This window comes from Melampsora larici-populina (assembly GCF_000204055.1).
Source record: "Melampsora larici-populina 98AG31 unplaced genomic scaffold MELLAscaffold_21, whole genome shotgun sequence".
Taxonomy (NCBI): Eukaryota; Fungi; Basidiomycota; class Pucciniomycetes; order Pucciniales; family Melampsoraceae; genus Melampsora; species Melampsora laricis-populina.
The window spans coordinates 975246-996152 of NW_006768785.1; the positions used below are offsets into that span (position 1 = coordinate 975246).

At 41.7% G+C, this 20907-nt stretch overlaps 3 protein-coding genes across 3 annotated transcripts; 1 reads left to right on the top strand and 2 right to left on the bottom strand.

The window, feature by feature from the left end:
• Nucleotides 1–966: 966 nt before the first annotated feature.
• On the bottom strand, nucleotides 967–3099 carry MELLADRAFT_123231 (uncharacterized protein; the record flags this gene model as incomplete). The annotated part of the gene is made up of 8 exons (XM_007410651.1): nucleotides 967–980; nucleotides 1150–1301; nucleotides 1447–1505; nucleotides 1593–1612; nucleotides 1695–1722; nucleotides 1802–1849; nucleotides 1939–2142; nucleotides 2224–3099. 8 exons carry the CDS (start codon nucleotides 2395–2397, stop codon nucleotides 967–969), a joined length of 699 nt encoding a protein of 232 aa, XP_007410713.1.
• Nucleotides 3100–13398: 10299 nt separating this feature from the next.
• MELLADRAFT_87530 (uncharacterized protein) lies at nucleotides 13399–17166 on the top strand (the record flags this gene model as incomplete). The annotated part of the gene is made up of 7 exons (XM_007410606.1): nucleotides 13399–13722; nucleotides 13785–14566; nucleotides 14713–14887; nucleotides 15047–15820; nucleotides 16032–16555; nucleotides 16647–16893; nucleotides 17074–17166. The coding sequence occupies 7 exons, from the start codon at nucleotides 13399–13401 to the stop codon at nucleotides 17164–17166; spliced, it is 2919 nt and encodes a 972-aa protein (XP_007410668.1).
• A 720-nt stretch (nucleotides 17167–17886) lies between these two features.
• Nucleotides 17887–18774, bottom strand: MELLADRAFT_123600 (uncharacterized protein; the record flags this gene model as incomplete). The annotated part of the gene is made up of 6 exons (XM_007410650.1): nucleotides 17887–17948; nucleotides 18099–18103; nucleotides 18189–18252; nucleotides 18323–18463; nucleotides 18527–18592; nucleotides 18657–18774. The coding sequence occupies 6 exons, from the start codon at nucleotides 18772–18774 to the stop codon at nucleotides 17887–17889; spliced, it is 456 nt and encodes a 151-aa protein (XP_007410712.1).
• Nucleotides 18775–20907: the final 2133 nt, after the last annotated feature.

Below are 20907 nucleotides of genomic sequence, written 5' to 3' on the forward strand. Positions count from 1 at the left end.
GTTTAGTTAAGGTTTTTTTTTCTTTTGAAAATCAAACATCTCAAGTTTTTTATTATTTTTCTTTTTTGGAAAGATTTGGGTTTATTGATTTGTACATATTGGATTATGATTTTCTTTTTTGGATTTTGCATTTTGTGGAACGTTTTTGTTTTTTTTGGATTATTATTTTTTTGTTTTGTAAAAACAAAGAGTTCTGTTGGTATTTTTCTGTTTTCTGTTTTCTTTGTTTTGGATTTTTTTCTTTTGTGAAGTTTATAAATATCAAAAAGTTCTTGATTTAATTGCATTCTTTTTTTCTTTTCTTTTCTTTTGTCTTTTTTTTTGATTATCATCATTATTATTTCTGTTTCATTTTTCGAAAAATGAATGAACGAACGAACAAAGCATTGATTTTTTCTTTTATTACTTACACTTTAGATAAATAAATATATCTAGTTTGGTTTTGGTTTTTTATTAGGTTTTGTTTTTCGTTTTTACTTTGTTTTTGTGTATATATATTTTATCATTTTTTTTAAAAAATCAGTGAGGAAGAAGTTTATATTGACTAGAAGAGATCTTTTTTTACATTTTTGTTTGATTTTGATTTTACTTTCAGTTTTATATCTGTAGATATGCATTGCATTTTGTTTTTCCTTTCCAACAAAAAAAATCTTGAAATCGAATGAAGAAATTTTAAATATGGTTGGATTTTTGATATCAATTTAAGCATGAATTAGATGCAGCAAATCGAATGGATTTCTGGGTTGCAATTTTAAATTTGAACTTATCATTTAATGATAGAGCATTAACTTATACAAGGACTTTCGTTCATCTTTTGCTGGTATACTTAACTTACTTGTAGATAAATGATATGCATGTCACCTTTTTAGTATGAGCCAATATGTATTGACTTATAAAACTCAGAACTGGAATTTTATTGCAATTTGTATCCTTCAAGTTCTCCTTTCTTTTGATTGAAGAAAGAATTTACACAAGTGAAGCTATCAAATTAAGGAAGATCAAACAATCGGAAAATTATGAGGTCAAGGTATTGATCTAGGTAATAGAAAAGCTGTCTTTTCAACATATCTATGTATGAAGTTACTGATCTCTATTAATTTTCTGATTCCTTTGTTTTTTTTGATTTCTTCTTTTGCTTGTCTATCTTACCTAATTCTGATGCCTCAGGCTGTTCTGTTTCATCTGTAGACTCAGGATCTGATTCAGTTTGATGAGTGGATGTACCACTAGTACTACCAGAAAGGAAAGAAGACATTGGTTTGCCTTTGTTTTTTTCATCTGTTTCAATATTGTGAGCCAACCTGATGTCAATAATACAAAAAAAACCACGAGATGAGAATCCAGATCAGTGATGGTTCAAGTTGAAGATGATGTAAGAAGGTGCTACAAAGTAACATGTTATAACATCCTAGGAAATCTTGTTGTTGACAGAGATTGCTTGCTTACTTCTTTTTTTCTTTTTCTAGCTTCTCTTTTCTCTCTTCTCCGCCTTGGGCCACTTGAGCCTAGATCCAATGAAAGAGACAAGATGAAATTTTTATTTTATTAGTATAAGCAGAATCACAATAAGATAAATCAAAACAAAAACTTACAGCTAAACCCACAACTTGAGCTTAAGAAAAACAAACAAAGATAAAAATAAGATAATGTGTTTGTGTTTTGGAAGTGGTTAAGGAAGACTATTTCTGACTTACCCATTAACTTTAAGACCTTATTGGCAGTCTATCAATGAGACAAGAAGAAAAAGAAAGGTCAGCTATGATTCAAGTGATGACCCGAGACATCAGACTCTTTTATTCACCTTTCCCCTCTTGAGTGTGGCAAGCAACTCTTTGTTCCCTTTGGCGGCCTTTTTGAATCATAAGGAAGGGTACATTAGTTACGTTTCGCAGAATCAGACATATACTCTGAAGATATCAGGATCAGATGGTCACATACCTCGATAGCCTGATTGAATCCTTCCTTCTCCTGAACATTTCCTTCATGACCTATCTTGAACATCGCGTTGATGTCCTCCTTACTGATCGATTTCAATGCCTCTATCGGGGAGACTTCCAGTTCAGGTGACAAAGTCAATCCGAAAGGTTGCAAGAACAACTTGCTCGCAGCTTCTTTTGCATTTCCCGCCGTTCCGTCTGAGATCTGATTTATACAAACGTCAAATATTTTAGAACTTGATGAGTTGCTGCAAGTTCTAAAGTATCATGAGAGTCTTAAGCTCACCTGATAAGTCTCGTACGTGGTAGCATCAAGCTCTCTTCTAGCGAAACGACTATGACCCAAGGTCTGGATTTTAAAGACATCTTGTACAAGCGAATTGGGTGTAGGTAAAGATAATCCTTGCAAAGTGAGAACACTGATGACAAAAAATAGACGGCCAAGGTTTAGATTTGACATATTGTTGATGATCTTAATTAAAAGCAGAGAGACCAGCAATCAGGCTACGAGAGATAGAATTGGTGTATTGGAAAACTAGAAGGCTTGGTTGAATGATATGGATCCTAAAGACGTGAACAGGAACGGGCTTATATAGAGATATGGAAGCCTACTGGTTGTGTCGACTTAATCTTCCAAGCTTTCATGAGCGTTGAATACAAAATTAGCTCGGTTGTCGATCCAGTAGGTGATTGGATCGAAGATATCAGCGAGTTCGGTGGGTATGAGATTTCATTTTGATCTTAACATAGGTTTTTCTGTAAGATCTCTTCGTTCTTCAATCCTTTTGTTTTTTCCGACGATCCATTGTCGAGGTGATCACACGTGTGGTATAGTGGCACAATGCAAGTCAAAGGTTTTTCAGACGAACTCTGAGATATAATTATATCTCGTTCGTAGAGCCCATAATCTCGGAAACCGGAAACCGAAAACTTGTCAGCTCCCGAGCAAAATCGGGAAATCATATTCAAGATAATGGGTCTGAAGTAGTCAGGATTTGCACAGCTAGGTATATAACGGACACCGGTGGTCGAGGTTGTCTTGAAGGCTGAACATCCGAAGTCAAGGATGATATGTGATGATGTTGGTTGGGAGGTGTTCTAACCAAGGAGAATATTTAATAGGAGAATAATGACTAATTAGTTCAGTCTATGAAATCCGAAAGCCTATACGAGTTGAGGTGATTCATGATTAGTCCTCAAATTGTGGATCTTTATATGACCAAATGGCAAATGGTAAAGAGTAGATTGCAATGGTTTTCAAGATCTAATTAATAGCCTTTGTGAACAAAAAACCTCTTAGGTATTACTATATTATCATTTTTGTTTTCCGCCCTCCCTCCCACTTTAGTATGGCATTCTTATATAGACCGCCCCTATAGAGGTTCTCAGGATTTATTTTCATCACTGTAATTTGCTCAGACCCTCCGGGATTGTCCAGCGTTTTAGCATATAAAAAACCCTCGAGGTCTTCAAAACTAAGCCTACCGTACCAAAACCTCTTGCAATGTGGAGTAACTTAACAAAGTCCCTCTACCGACAAAGAGGAAAATTTGTATCTTAGTGATGTTGCACGTTGATGTAAAAGAGAAGGAGTTCAAGGGTTAGGAAAACTTGTGATAGAGAAAGAAGGCAAAAGCCCTCCTCATGAAGTGAAAGGGGAGAGCATCGGAGCCTCCCCGAGGCAAGGCGGAAAGTGCGGAAAGTGCGGAAAGTGCGGAAAATACAGGTTAGACGTACAGGGTAGACATGTGAGCACTTTTGTTTCAGCATCCCAAAGCGGAAAGGCCCTTTGATGCTATGACCAATGCGGAACTATTAATCCAACCACATGTATCAGCTATCATCCAGCAAAAGAAACGAGATGAAGAACTTATCAAATCAACAACTCGGCACCTGCTCTCGATCATATCTCTTCTCAATTGTATCCCTTACTCGCCATAGCCAACAACACCTCCAGATAGTGATGTATGGATGGCGGAAGGCTCGCAGCAAGGTATTGTATAGGCCTTCTGTGCGTAGTGAGCTGAAGAGACTGTTCAGACCGCACAACCACCTCGGCGGCAACACATAAGCATTTGACAAAGTCTTGCACAGTGATTGTCAACATGATGTTGGCATCATGGGCATCAAGAAGCGATATGAGTTCGGTCAAAAGCATTGATAGGAAGATGAGGGAGGTCTTTTAAAAAAATGAAAGTCTTCGATTCGCTTAGTTCCCTATCCCTTTGCCCTTACCCAACAAGCCTATTCATCGTACTTTTTACTCAACATTACTTTTTTGTAATTAATCAATTGTTACTCGTAACGAGTATTTCACCCAACATTCTTTATATGGTGAAACGTGTTCGAAGTTCGAAGTAAGCCTAACTGCCCAATTCGGACAGTGCTCTTTCGAGGGCTGTTTATACAGTTCTGTATTTTTTCCGCACTTTCCGCGATTTCCGCACTTTCCGCCTTGCTTCGCGCAGGCTCCAATCCTTTGTGAAAGGGAGAGCAGGGAGTTGAATTAGGAAGGATTGCCCTGTATCTACTATCACAGTTCGGGTTGAAAATTTTGAACCTTTTTAAAGAACACTGAGAAATCCCGCCCTGTGATTCAGAAGCACACTCGTGGCATTTTTTTACAAAACAGAAGAATTGAAGGGCTGGAAGGAATAGTGTTCAAAGTTTTAATCACTTTTTGGCCAACTTGAACCCTACATACCACCCACTTCGGCAAAAAAAGTCGCATTAGAGCATCCGCACTCGTTTGTGGTGCGTTTCGGTATCTTTTGCGGTACCCACCTGCACGGTAAGTTAAAAATTACAAATACAGTATGTTTTTCACACTCGTGTACAGTATATGAGAAGTAACATTTGTTACTTCTCACATACTGTACAAGTCCCACACCGGTGAAAATTTTGTAACTTTGAAAATACCAAAGTACTCGAGAAGATTAAGATTCAAAATGCCAGATACGTTCTTCTCAAGACACCTCAAAAGAACAACAGACTTTTTCAAGGAGGAGCTCGCGCAGTGGACTCAAGATTCAAGCTCGGATGATACATCCGATGAAGAAACTGAAAGACCAAAGAAACGAATGGTGAACAGGGATAGAGAAGGAGCCGATGCACGACTTTTTCAGGACTATCTCTCCCCAAACCCAGCTTATGATGAAGAGACATTTCAACGTAGATTTCGAATGCCCCGCGAGATGTTTGTTGATATTTGCACTAGGCTAGTGCAGCATGATAAATACTGGGAACAAAGAAGGGTGTGCTTCATTATTATTTTGATGTTCATTATTAAAGTTTTTGATTTGTGTTTCTGCTTCTAGGATTGTACAGGACGATTAGGCCTGTCAACCAAGCAGAAGGTCACCTCAGCCCTCCGCCAGCTTGCTTATGCTGTACCAGCTGATGCTACAGACGAGTATTTGAAGTTAGGAGAAAGTACAGCTCTGAAAGCATTGAAGAAGTTCTGCTCAGCAATAATTGATATTTATGGCCCCAAGTTTTTAAGACCTCCAACAAAGGAAGAGTTGGAAATCATTACAAAAGAATACAAGATACGAGGTTTCCCTGGTTGTAAGGGATCTATAGATGGGATGCATTGGTCTTGGAAAAACTGTCCATCTGCATGGGCAGGACAGTATCAAGGAAAAGAAAAATCTCCAAGTATAGTACTTGAAGCTGTTGCTTCAAAAAGCTGCAGAATTTGGCATGCTTATTTTGGAGCTCCCGGATCTTTGAATGATATTAATATTCTCAATCAAAGTCCATTGTTTGACAGATTTCTTGCCGGTATTTCTATTTCTATTCTCTGATACAAATTATTTATGATATTGACAGAAATAATTTTATATTTACACAGGAACTGACGACAATATCCATTTTACTGTGAATGGACACGAATACAAACAGGGATATTACCTAGCTGATGGGATCTACCCATCATGGCCAGTGCTTATCAAGTCAATTCGACATCCTGGTGACAATGCAACTGCTTACTTCGCCACCAGACAAGAGGCGGCTAGGAAAGACATCGAAAGAACTTTTGGTATCCTTCAAGCTCACTGGGAGATAATCAAACAGCCTGGCCGCCTATGGAAAATGTGCGATATAAGGAAGATCATGTATTGCTGCATTGTGCTGCACAACATGGCCAGGCTTGAAAAAGACCCCATCGTTTCCGACTACGACAGCAAATCTCGAGTGGTTCCAAATGTCCGAGATCCACGTCTGGCCCCATCACTTACCACTTTCATCGCTGCCTCTCAAGAACTTCACAATAGTGAGACACATTTAAGTTTGACTCGTGATCTCATCACAGCCGGATGGTTGGCACGAGGTGGTATAAGAAATCTGGAAAATCTGGCCTTATAGCTTCTTTACATGTATCGGTCAGGTGATAAAAACAATTTGATATAAAAAAAGAAAGACAAAAGTAAAAATAGAATTGAAGAACTTTTAAAACATAATGTAGTTAAATCTGTGTGTTGAAAAGTTGAAATCAAAAAGATTTGGTCAACCTAAATGATGGCAATTGAGAAAATGAAGAGAAAGCTTACCTATCAAGCATCAGTGTCTTCAACTTCCATCTTCTCATATTTGAGAAGGATCTGAGCTTTCATCCTCTTCAAAGCCTTTCTAGCCACCTCGCTTTTGATGGTAGTTTCATCTCTATCTAAAATCTCAAGGTCTTTTGCCATAATCTCGGGTCCCATCATCTCTTGGGTAAGACGATTTGCTTCTTCCATGGCAGATACCCTTCTTGCATTTATATCACGTTCTTCTGCTTTGATTTCAGCTAATTTATCAATTCCCTCTTCATCCTTAGCCTCACTTAATCTCATTCTTTTTGATTTCTTCTTGCCTAAGGGTCGAACCGGACTAGAAGGGTGTTCGTTATCAGTTGGTGGTGCTGAGCTGGCGATGGAAACAGCTGAGGAAGGAGGGAGTGGAAGTGGAGCAGGTTCCGGTACGATCCACTTCGGTTCCAATCTTAAAACTTCCCATGCGAGTTCACTCTTGAACTCGCATTTCTTGCTATCTTCTGAGGTATATAACGCCTTCGCATCTCGCATGATGTCGACAAGATTGCTTCCACTTCGAGGAGACCGTTCGATTTTAGCGTAACAACTAGAAAACTTAAGTGTCGAAGTTCGGAGAGAGTTCCAGCTGTGCAAAATAACAATGAGTAAGTAAATTTATCAGTACTGATAGAGAACGAGTCAACTCACCAAGTTTGAACTTGTTCCCAATCACGATGATGAAGATCAATCTTTGAGTTGAAATGATCAGCGACTTTCTTGAAAAACATCTCGGAGGATTGATTCGTTCCAATCTCAGGCTTGGAAGACACATGTATCCAAGAGATTGTGAGTTGCTGCTCTTCTTTCACTGTCCAGTTCGGAGCACGTGGCTTGCGAGATTTTGTTTCTTTGATTTCCATTTGATGAGTGGTGGTATGTGGTCGAATGATTCTGGTTGAGTCGAGTTCGAAAGCAGTAGGACCCGGGTAGTTACCGGGTATAAAGTATGAGGTAGGCCAGGATTGTATTTACTTCTGGCTTACCTCAAATTGATCCGAAAATTTTGTACCACAGGTCTACTTTTCCACCGGTGTGGAAAAAGCCCTGCGGTTTCGGTAAATTTACACTTACCACACCCGAGTTGCCGCACGAGTGCGGATGCTCTTAATAAATAAATGCGACTTTTTCATCACGGTGAGAAATTTTCTCATCGTGTGTGTATGTATAAAAACACACAACACTCCACTTTTTGGAAACGTTCGGTAAACAGATACAATGTGATATGTGATCAGAATTCAGCATTATTGAGATCAATAACGCCTTTCACTGACTGGTAAACGAGGTCATCGACTTTGATGATTGCCAAAGCAGTCGAATGGTCTTGACATCACCCTATTTCTCGCCCTTCAACGCCACAACATCATTGCTTTTTGACTTGAATCATTCAAACCCAAGAGACTCATGCGATTTTTCAATTTGATTCATTTTCCAGGAAATTTAAAGCTTTTTTGTATCATTTATCATCTATTGCATCAGAAACAAAACATCTTTAAAAGTGACCATTTCAAATCAGATCGATAATATGTAATAAGCGAGAGACAAATACAATCCAACACTCAAATGATTGGATACCACTCGAGGAGTTGAGATAAAAGAAATGATTTGTGATTTGAAGGAAAACAAGGAACTTGGGATCAATAAAAGAAGGTTGATGGTAAGTTTGAATGAGAATATTAGCGGTACTCAAACATAAAAACCCGATTGAAAAACCCATGGACAAAACCCATGACCACCCAATTGGTTTTTGGGTTTTGTCCAACGGGTTTTTCCACCTGAGCAAAAATTGGCTACCCAAGGCTACCCTTCTCAGATTTCACCTCGAAAACTCACTCTCATCTCATCTCAATCGCGCCTCAATGGCTGAAACACCTAAAAAGACTCGAGGACGACCTCAAAAGCCAGCAGCCTCTCAGCCTTCTCAACAATCTGAAGAACCTTCTGCTCACAATCCTACTGAAGAATCTCATAGTATTCAAGTGTCTCAGAATCAGTCTGAAGAAAACAAATCTCAAATTGAATCTCAAACTCGAACTGAAACTCAAGATACTAAGATTGATGAAAATGAAGACAAAAACGTCAACAAGTTGTCTCAAAAATGCTGGTTCACACCAGATAGCGATGGCAAGTCCGATGCTGATCTGGTTGTTGAGTGGTGCAGTGTGTTCGAAAATTATAATGATTGGCGCACCAAAACAAAAAGTGTGGTTTGTGAATGGGTGGCCAAGTATCTTGTAAGCAAGGGGCATGTGATGAGATCTGGTCGAGAATGCAAAAAGAAAGTAGGTGTTTTTTAGTTTGTATGGTGTGAAATGAAGAGGTTACTAACGTTTTTGTTATACACAGATTGCAAAACTTGAGACGTGGTTCCGAGATGCTAACACGATCCGATTTGCTACTGGCAAGGGAAATGGAGATGAAGAAATTGATTGTGAAAACATCCAATTCACTGTCTTGAATGAAGACATCTTGGCTTTCAAATTGGCAAAGAGACAAGGCAATAAGAAAGTGTCTGGTGGATCTCTTCAGGGTATGTTCAATCAAGTATCTATGCTACTTTCATGTTACTGATTCTTTATGGTTGGATCTAGTGAGAATACTGCAAAAATTCCCGTGGTACAAGGAACTTGAGCCTGTCTTTCGAGACCGACCATCAGCCCAACCATTGGCGCTAAGGGACTCACTAGGAGGTGAATCAGTCCAACACTTGCACTCTTTAGCCGATTCGAAGGACATTCAGGATCAACCATCTGAGACCCCAAATGACACTATGCCTTATATGTGGGAAGACTCTTTCAATACCGATCTGCAAGGGGAACGACCTTCAACTCAAGGTAGTACAAACGCGCAGAATACACCCGTCTTTGGTCATTTCCGAGGAGGGAAGCGACCGGCTCCTTCCCTCTCCCCCTCTATTGATACCTCCCAGAAGCGTCGTCAACATAGCAGCAAAGGAACTGCTACCTCTACACCTCAAGACCCTTTAGGTCTCAATGTGATATCATCTCGGCTCTCCACCCAAGAAGAAAGAGAAGCAAGTGATCGACGCTCTGCCCAAACTCAAGAGAACATTACCTCATCAATCACCACAGCAATGACGAACATTATTACCACTAATCAACTCACTGAACTTGCAACAAAGGAAAAACTTGCAATTGAAGAAATGAATGTGAAACTTAGAATTGCACGTTCCCAAATGATTATCAATCTTATTCAAAAGAACATGGACCCGGAGAAGGCAGAGGCTTTGGCCTTGCGAAATCTACCGGACATCCAGCCCTCTCAATTGGGGTCTGCGTCTCAATCACAATCAGAGAGTGGATAAATTTGATCTTTTTGATTAAATTTGAATCCAATGGGTTCATTTACGCTTGTAATGCTCTTTTGGCAAAAAAACTGAATAAAATGAGATGTTCAATTTCAAATATGTAGTGAGATTTTAACGCTTTGTTACAATTTGTTCTGTTTTGACAAACAAATTTTGTATGCAATTTTAAAAGTTGATGTTTACGCAAAATTTAATCCAAAAAAGAACCCAAAAAAATGAAGAGATTTTGTAAAAATTACCAAATTTCAAACTGGTTGTTTTCCTCGAGGTGCACTGCTTTCAATGCAAATTGAAACAAAACTTTGAAGAGATATAAATTTGAATTTTTGTATTTCAAGAGATTGGAAAATTTGGAAACAAATTTTTGTATTTCAAGAGATTGGAAAATTTGGAAACAAACCATTCTTTTTTTGGAATACTAAACATCGGCAAACTGAAAAAAAACACTCAATAACCTTTGGCAATACAAAAATCAGCAAATAGAGTATCACGACGATGGATGCCAACAGACTCTGCATTAGCCCTCCTGAAATTGTAATCATCAGTTTCATCTATAGCTTCCAAGCTGGAGCTTGTTCCAAATCCTGCCATTGGTGTGCCATCAACAATGATAAAGTTGTGGATGACCACACAAGCCGATATCCAGTCGCATGCAAACCTGGCCTCCTTCGAGTTGCCCATGTCCAGGCGTAGCTCGTGAAGCAAGCCAAATCACATCTGTAACATTCCATTGCAATGTTCAGATGCGATTCGTATTTTCGATATTGAGTTATTGAAGTGAGTTTGAGCGCTTGAAAGGCCTCCTGATCTTGATCTTTTAAACACCGGTACGATATGTTCTTTTGAAGCATACCCGGAGTCCGCCAGGATGTACTCTCCTGCTGAGAAGTAAGAGGAGATGTTCTGGTGGAACTGAAGCGCTTCTAATCAGCTTGATAGTCATAAAAAGGAGAGAGGAGAACATGACATACAGAAGTTGACTTCAACACTCTTTGGTCGTGTGCACTTCCACACCAACCATGATGAGCGTACAGGACCTTTTGCTGATCATCACAGATTATAAGCGAGTTTAATGCATAGATTGACTTCCGCGTGTAATAATCTTCCTTGTTTTTTGAGGGTTCTGAGGCTAAAGGAACTAAAGTGCCATCAATAAAACCTATACAATCTTGAAACCATGATGTTTTGCCGATACGTTTCTTAATTTGAGCTCGTTCATTGGCGTTTGGCCAGCGTACATATTTGGACTCCAACTCAAGAATGGCATGGATGCATCTCTTGGTATAATCGACCACACTGCCCTCTATTCAAACAGTCAGTACAAGAGATCACACTGAAACACAATTTTTATGACTCACCCGCTAATGAGAATAACTTGGCCTTGATCGGACACAAGCCTCCATTTCCCGACAATCCTAAATTCGCTAAAGCGACCAATAACTGCCACTGAGGGGGTGCCTGAGGACAACGTGAGTTGTTGTGAAATATAGGATTTGATCCGATTTTGTGTAGCAGTTTTGTAAAGTCATCCCTTTGCATACGTGCCTAAGGCCGTTTGGAGATGATATGAAGTCAGTAACATATAATTCAAGCTGAGGAATCCAATCTCTTGTATGCACTTACAACTGTTAGCCAAGTGCGTTCAGTCTCATCAAACCATGCTTGAAAAGTCAAAGCCTTTAAACTACAACAAGGCCGGCGATATCTAGGAAAAGGGTATCGTCTGCTGTGGACTTTGGTTTGTATCATCAAAAGAGTCGCAACGGTGGCTTTGTCTTCTTCAAATTTTCGCTTGCGTCCGTTGATGAAGGCGCTCTGATTCATTGCAGATATCATGATGATTATGAAAGCCAAGATGGTGATATGTTCTTGATGTTTGATGTTATCGTCAGAATCGCCGTCATTGTTGGAATTCATGAATGATACAAGCATTAAGCAGGCAAGTAAGATTGGAAGGAAAGATGGGGCCAAAGGTGAAGTGGTAGTTGTGTCAAGGAGCAATACCTGAGATACGATAAGGGTGTTGACAGATGCTAAGAGCTGCCTTTGGTACGAGAGTCTCGGCATTTTGAAGGGGTATTGGAATGGGCTGGGGGTTTCAAACATCTGAGGGCGAACCAAGTGGAAAAACCCGTTGGACAAAACCCAAAAACCAATCGGGTGGTCATGGGTTTTGTCCATGGGTTTTTCAATTGGGTTTTTATGTTTGAGTACCACTATTGATTGTTCCGATAGACAAAATAATGGCCATATCAAGATTGAAAAGGTGATGTCAAGATCGAGCTTGTTTAGAGGATCCATTATTTGAAGTGAATGGAGTTCAGGGATTATGAAGTTGATATTTTTGGTGGTAATGAAGGATGAAATTTGGTGAAGTAAGAAAAAGAGGGAGAGTGATGGGTTGAAAGAGAGAGCAATGGAAAGTTGCAGTTGCATTAATTTGAAAATATACGGCTTTGAGTCGTTTTCAAGATTAAGGGGGCTCAAGTCAAAATATTTGCACCCTTTTCTTAAAAAATTGGGGAAAGTTTTTTACGGTGCCGTGCTGTAAAAACTTTTCCCAATTCGTAAAAAAGGACCAAAAAATTTCTTTCGGATCTGCTTCTGAGCAGTAAATTTACGCAAATTTGCTGCTTAAAAAAATTTGGGATGTCGTATAACATTTCCCAAATTCATAAAATTTTGTGTAAATTTTATGAAATTGGGAAAAGTTTTTTACGATAAAAGTAGTAAAATTTTTTGACTTGAGCCCCCCTAATGCGCACAATTTTTGCACATATGTGCAAAGGCGTCTTCCGTCGCATTTTGGTTTACCGAATTGGTTTTTTCAGTCACATATGCGACCGAAAATCAGTGCGACTTTTTGGTGGTGCGCAGTCGGTCGCACACGTCACACAACGGTTACCGAAGTGGGTGTACTATTTAATAAAGAAAATCGCTCTATCTTTTATGGATTGGTGATCAATTTCAGAATACTAAGCAAACAGATCCAATCATAACCAGTTTGATTGGGCTTGTTCAATCAAAAATACTAGAAAGAAGTCAACAATCACTTCAATCAACAGACTCATGTTGAATCGTGCTCTACAAGAAATGAAGATTGTTGAATGGGATTTTTGTCTTGATTTCTGTACTGGTTCTGGTTTCACTCAAAGCATTATGAGCCACGTTTTTGTAAGTTGGTGTTGAGTTGTTCTGCCACTGATCATGATGAAAACTAAAAAGAAAGGTTGGATATCATTTCAACCTTTACTTTTGCCATCAAGAGAAGTTGATTCCTGCAGAGTTCCGAAATGCCAACTTACGAGGGAGGAAGTTTGTCCAGAATGCTGCATTGAGTCGTGACTGTGAAGACAAGTTGTCATTGTGACAGTGATCGGACAGAAACACGGCGTACCGAAGCCCGCTGGCTCGGGTAGGCGGGCTTTTGGCTGTAGCTTTACCCCGAGCACATCGCCCGACTGTCGACCTCACTGGAGATGCTCTTCGCGTCACATCGCATTTCTCGCTATCATTCATATCTTTTGGGCCTCCATGTCCCTCAATTTCGCTTGACATCTTCATGGTTTTCTCCTTTCCTGTTTCTCCCGTCACTCCACCGACTCGCCGGGCCGCCCCTCCTGCTCGTCCTCATTCTTTCATTGGCTTCCGAGCTCAGCATCATCACTATCATCAACAGCTTTTGCGTGCCTCTCCACAACAGACAGCCTCTGTAGGTATCCGTCTGTCTAGGTTACCGGACAGTGTACTCTGCCGCGTTCTACAATTTGTCACCCCTAATGAATTCGCGAGGGTGGCAAGCGTCAGCCGCCGGTTCCGGCGCTTATCTGAAGATGACAGCATCTGGGATCTTAAGATTCGTTGGCTTGATTACAAGGGACCTACGGTGAGCTACATAGCTGGTAATCTCAATTATGATATCGAAATATCTGACATGCTTTCTTTCAGCCTTCGGCAGACTTTCTTGTGAGCCCTACGTCGAATACTACCTCTGCAAGTCTCGGCGATGACGAACTGTTTGGCGATTTTGTCGTTGGCTCTACCACCGCGCCCAATCGTGTCGCTTTGCCGTTAGACCGCCATACTCAGCCTCGCATGTCTCTTGAAACTTCACTTACCGCCTTGCAACTGAAGGACACGTCACGAGTCATATCTGAGTCAGGCGCTTGTCCTGGCAAATCCGTTCTGTCCCCTCCTAAAGAAGACTCGCTAATGGTCTTTCACGCGAGAGAAAATGATGTGGGTTCATTGGCACTCGATCCTGGTCATCCTCAACCTTTGCAAGTCACAAGCTCTGCGGCGCGTTCACAACCCCTCAATTCACGGCAGCGCTTCATTCAACAATACGTCGTCCTAATGCCCTATCTCAACTCTTTATATCATCATACCACGTCTTCTCTCCTATTTACCGATCCCAATCTCACTAGTCGTCATCGCGTGGAACTGCTTTCCACTCTTTTCAGACTGCTTTCGAACCCTTTTCTAGCGCCCAGCCGTTTTTTCGCAAACCCGGTACTTGCTCGTAATATTCAAAGCGCTATCGACGTATTCGAAGCTAGCTTGTTGAGTGAATTTGAGCATGCAGATGACCGTGGAGACGAAGATGCTATGCGAACGGCGTCCGAGCTTGTCTGGGCTCTCGGATGCGATGGATCCTCTGTCATCCAGGTTTTCATCACCAAACGGGAGATCTTTTATGACACCCGATTTAATCCTCTCGACAACCTAGTGTAAGACTCAAATGTTTCTCCCTCCCCCTTCCCTCGGACAAACTGTCAAACATGCTGACTTTGACGTCGGCTCGCTCGCAAGGCGTTTGCCGAGGCCTGTACAGTTGACTGACATTGATATAAGCCTCGGCCAATTTTCTTTGTAGTCGGACTGAGACGCAAAATGGCCAAATGGCCGACGGAGTTGATTTTCGTCCAATGGAAACTTACATGCGGCACGTACTCGAGACTATCACCAGAGAAGGGTCTCTGATTGCCCGCGTCTTCCCACCTGATGCGACTGTCTTGCTACATTTTATCGAACGCATTGCAGTGGATGTGGTGAGTCACCTCACACCGTAGATTCAATGAAGTAATTCACTCCAGGTGTGGGCGTATTCGTCCCATCCATCGCTCCTTGTAGCCCATTAGATGATCCAAAGCTACATTGGGATCGTTGACGATAACATAGCTGATCTGACCGCGACTTTTGGTTATCAGCTGTCCGAATATATCACCACCCTTTTGTCTTCGGCTCAGTCCCTCCCACAACCACTGTTTCAGCTGTCCACCGTGGCAGTATACAGTCAGCTCAGGGCTGCTATCGAAACCACGATGGCTATCAAGCCACCGAACAAGCGAGTGACTCTGAGCGCAGTCGAAGACATTTTTAACAAGATGTTCGAGATTCATTTGAGCGACTATCTGCAAGAAGAGGCAGATTGGACAAAAGAGGTACTCGAGCGACTCTGCGCGGAATGGGGTCCCCCTGTGGGAGTTGAGCCTACTACTGATGCTGCCGCACTCAAACGCAACGTACTGGGCTCACTCAAAGACGCCCTGATGGTCCCAGTCAGTGTAGTCCCTAAGACCGTTGCTTATTCATTCAACGCGTTGTCAACAGTAGGCGCGGGCGCCTTTCAATCAGTAGCTGGGGGATTGAAAACGCCAGCACTCCCGGGTTCAATGTCGTCTCCGGCAACAGCGAGCGGGTACAAAGATGCCCAATTCCTTGTGGATGGTCGCGTGCGAGGCAACGAATTGGAGAGTTGGCTGGACGAAAACGAAGATGCTGAAGTGGGGGATCATCAACCACCTCAAAACATAGCACTAGATCCTGCTCTAGAGTCGACCAGCGGCAGTGTACGAGATGAGGTCAACGATCTCAGATTGCTACTCTCCCTCGATGTCTCCTTGAAATTAATCGCTGCCGATCGCGAGGCGCTCAAGCGAGTAGAGACTTTTGAGAGCTTCAAGGGCTTTTATGGTAGTAAGGTCCGTGATACACTTGAAGAGATTTTCATTCATCTCTTGCAAACCCTCTCAGAAAGACACATCAAGCCAGCTTTCACGAGGCGAGTGCAATCTCTCTACATCTACCTTCTAGCATTATGCCTCAATCTCCACTGGCTGAACTGGTGTTTGTCATCTCCCACCGCGTTCAAAATAACATCAAAGAGCTTCAGCAAAACTGTCTCGCCATCAGATACCTGATATAGCAAGCTCAAGCGATAAGTCGAAAAAATTGCTGAAACAGAATAAATCAGGAGAATTATTGGCCTTGGTTGAATATTTCGAGCTTGTCCAAATAGCAGACACAATACAACAGATGGTGGAAGCTTACTATGAAGCCGAAATGGTGCAGAAAATCGATCGGACTGATTTCTTGAATGCCATCGTCCGAGAAAAGCGCGCTTTCGAAATGGGATTAGACGATGGTGTCGCAGGTGGACTCAATGCCAGTCTGGGATTGCTGATGAGTGAAGTAGAGCGGGTGATGAGTGAGGCTCAGACGGGTGTAGATTACTGTCCAGATGCCGTATTGGTCGGGCACAGCGCAGAGAATCCCACAAGTTCTGATGTCAGAGGACGAGATTTAGAGCCAACAGCAGCATGTCGCGCTGCTCTTGACTGCCTGGACCGTCACTGCGGGCTACTTCAAAGTAGCAGAGGAGCTGACAAGCAGATAATGGAGGTATTCTACCAAGAAGTCGGTTTAAGACTGCACGGGTCAGTAACAATCCGTAAATGATGAAAAGCCATTCCATCAACACGCAGCTCATTGATGGCTGATTTACAAATTTGGGAACGATGAATTCAGGATGATCTGCAAACATTTGAAGAGACTCATTATATCTGTTGAAGGAGGCTTTCAACTCATCGCTGATTTGAACGCTTACCACCAATTTGTCTCCAAGTCGTTCAGATCGGTCGATCTCTCAGCTGAATTTGCTTCCCTAAAGTTGCTCGGAAGTCTTTTCATCATCGAGTCCCCCAAACTCTTGGCTGAACTTGCGAGAGACGTAGAGAGGTTCGGGGGCACATTCAGGGTTGAAGATATTTATGAGGTTCAGTATTTGATCCACCTGCACCATTGATTTGTATTTTACTAACTTCTCCCTGATTTTCTTATTGCACGTGGCCGGCACCGCCGTCTTTAACCATTGTTATCCGACTGACGTTTCGTTGGCTTCAAAACGAACCCCAATTGTGTGTCCTACAACCAACGGAACATTTCTTTCATCCAGTTCATCAAAAGAAGGTCAGATTGGAAGAAGATTGAGAAGGAAGTTGATCGAGCGATGTTTGGGATTGGCCAAGATGATTGCCTCGTGTCTTGAAAAAGATCTCTTGGGCTCTGGTTTGTCTTCCAATACGCTCAAATTTTGCAAAGTAACGCGCATAAATGTATATATATCTTTGTCAAGACCTTTTTTTTGTGGTTTAATACTTGTAACATGATCCATACCTACTATAGACCTTGATCAAAAACAAAAAGTGATCGATATATGATACAAATCTCAAAAGTTTCTCGGGCAAATGCGCTCATTCCTAGTCGCACATCCGAGTGAACATCTGGGTATGTTGCACACATCCGTATAAGGATACTTGACAAATTGGATTTGTGAAGCCTGAAGCTGTATGACTTCACAAATCTACACACATTTGCTCCACATGTGATGTTTGTTCCTTTGTTGAACATGAATTGTACGTGACAATGATCGTCCTTGAATTGTGGAGCAGCTCCGGAGATATGATCAAATTATTCAGGTGATGTATGTACATGATAAAATGGTATAAGACCTTGGAGCAAGTATAGTCTATAGAGGTGTGAAGGGTCAGTTGATAATCCAGGCAATGAGGCGCACATAGCAAGCGTCCTATCGATTGACCATTCTATACAGATCAAAGAAAATCGCTTCATGACGGATCGGCCTCGTCGGTTTCTTCCATCTAAGGTAAGTCATCAGACATCGAAAGAGTCAGCGTCAATATGAAAAACAGACATGATGATGGGCTCTTCCTTGGTAAGTTCATCTCCCAAACTTACAGCAGCTTGATTAATTTTTCCATATGATAACCTCGGGTGATCTTTTGCCCCGCTGCTTGCACTTTTCACAGCCTGAAGTTCCAAAAGGGTAAGTCAGCTTGAATTTTGTTCTCTAGAAGAAGATGGAAAGTGCAAATTTGATAGCTCCGAATATCGAGACTCGTGCCACAAAGTTGCACTGAAGTATGGTAAGAATCCAAGGGAGCTGAGGTTATTACTAACTTGGACTGGGGACAGAAAATCGGAGATATGAGCTTTTGTTGATAGATTGGCACCTATATCTTGACAATGATCTAGTGAGATGAGACGTACATTGTGGTTTTGATAATCGCATTGCAAAATAGGGTTTGTGGGGCATTAGGTCCTGCGGCACAACCTATGTATACAATTGGAAACGCATCAGAATTTGTACTTGACCATACAATGTTCGTCTTGCAATAACCCACCATATCCATATGGGGCATTGTTAAGGGTAAGGCTTTCAAAATTGTTGCAATTTCCATTCTTTATAACCTTCGGTGTGTCTTGATTTGGAATTTGTGTGCCCTTCGGAACCTCTTGGTACGCCAAGACACAGTATTCCCCCGCTGATTCACGGCAAAGGAAAACAGTTCAGCAACGAAAATGTAATTGAGGCTCTTGAGACTTACTGGCAACATTGATATTAGTACAGCTTTCACAGTCATTGTTCATGCCATCGGAAGAAGAAACACAACCTGATTCAAGACACCATACCCAGTTAGATTTCAAGAAATCCTTGCTTTCAGCTACTCTACTCACGAAAATCATCATTCGGCCCGCGAAACAATTCATCACAGGTAATACCTGCCCCGGAGATGATGGTGATTGTAGACATGAATTGTAGCACAATTAGCAGAAAAGTGAATTTGGAATTCATTTTTGTCAAATTGTCGGAGAACTACGGGGAGAAATGAATTAGAAGGAGTTCAGGAAGACTATCAATCGAATCGATGTGCAATGAGTTCGAAATCAAAGTACAAAAAGGCAACTGGAGTGGGAGGTCTGAAAATCCAGGTGGAAATCAAGACTTGTTGCTGGAACTTGAAGTCTTCAGGCTCAAGATAATTCTACACCATCAGGACACTAGGGACTGGGCGAAGCTCTGCAAAATTGCAATTCAACCGTAGTTGAAAGCGAGTTGCAAACAGCTAAGCCACTGTTCAATCAATATGAAATTTCCTTATTTTTTTTAGTAAGCTTTATGGTACTAAAAAAAATAGGGTGGCGCACAGGCATGACCCTCCCTAAGACGAGCTGTCTATTCAAAATTTCCCCCCCCACCTCAGCCAAAAGCCTATGGCAGAACGCTTCTGGATAGCCTGATATACCTTTCACAGGTTGCTCTCGCTCTGGTTTTGGTGAAATCATCTGACAGTCGGGTCTCTTGGGCTTGTAGGAGTAATCCTGACACCTCCTGTTTGCATAAATCGCTTCGGTCGACTTCCAGGGGATTCATGCGCTTATTGAGGTGGCTAAATCCTCTGTCGGTCAAAACCTCGCCCAGTCCCTACTCTGTATAGCCAAATCCTTTCCGGCTTCAGGTCGGCAAGACTGGGCGTTGGCAAAACTGTCTAACCTTGTCTAGCTCGTGCACTCCGAGAATCGAACAAGCTGGGGGAGCACCGGTGTGGGGGAGGTATATGGAGGTTCGAAGAAGCTGGCAGTGGGGCTAACTTAACTAAGTCCATCTGCTCATTTTGCGGCGCGAGCTTGCGAGCAGAGGGCAGTGGGGCAGAATCAGATAGAAGAAGCCTCCTCTCCAAAGGAGAAAGGTAAATTGGACACCGTGAATTGGAGTACACGCTGGTCCCTGGAATTGGGCAAAAGCGTCTCCGAGCCAAAAATGACCAAGGCGCCACCATATACCGAGCCTGTGGTGTGGAAGGTGGCTTTGCTTTATACACTGTACAAGGTGCCAGTGAAGGTGGGTGGCAGTGAAGGTCGCTCTGGCTTGGTAAGCTGAGAGTAAAAAGGAAAGATGTCCTATGACACTTACAGCAGTTTCGAAAACTAGAGAACATGCGGACATGCCCGCCACAGTTTTTCAGTCCCACAACTTATCCGCACCTGCTCAAATTTAATGAAATATGATTTGCTTTTATGTCCCAATGAGAATACTATCCATCAAAAGTAAGAAACTCAAAGCAGGACAAATTGCAGCAATTTGCCATGTGTGACAGAAATCCAAAGCTTGCTGAAGTCCAGATGTCGTGAATTTTGACCTCAATGATTGGTGAAGATCAGAAAAAGCAGGAGATGGACAGCAGTGCAAGACTTGGGATTTAGGTGGGCTTGATGCAAATGGAGGCAAAGAAAAAGATGCCAAAACAGAGATGGAAAACAGGGGATTTGTTAAAAAAAATTGTGAGGAAAAAATAATAAAAGAGACTGTTTTCTATATTAAATCAAGTAGACAGTTGAATCATAGAATGTAATAGGTAAACATAAATTTGATCAGTGAGTTAGATAATGAGAATCAAAGTAGGTGTGACAGGTTCCCCTTTTATAGGGTGAGAAACAAACACAAGTTCAGAAATGACAAGCAGGAAGTATCATTCCCTTCATTTCAAATTCCTTATCAACTTCTTGATCCCTGAAAAGGTGGATAATAAGGTCCCAGAAATGAGTTTTTTGAACAAAATCACTCTTAGGTGGCGTTCACTTAAGCCAGATTTTGTGAAGTCACATTCTGAATCATGTGGCAGGTGGCGCACGTTTTGCGCCGCAGACATGCGGCCCGCAGGTGCTTGCAGGCAAACGGCTCAAAACGGGGCCTGCGGGCACATTTCTAGAACCTTCCATCCAGCCTGTACCCGGAGCGGGTTTTCTTTTTTTGTTCCTTATAAATCCCTTTTGTTCCCCTTCAGTTCAACATATAACTTTTTTTAGAACAAAGTTCACGAATCACCACTCTGACTCTTTGCTTATCATGCCTACCAAGTGGCATCCACCTTTGAAAGCACATGGCCAAAGATGGACAGGCTTTTTGACGTCCAATCTTTGTGGGGAC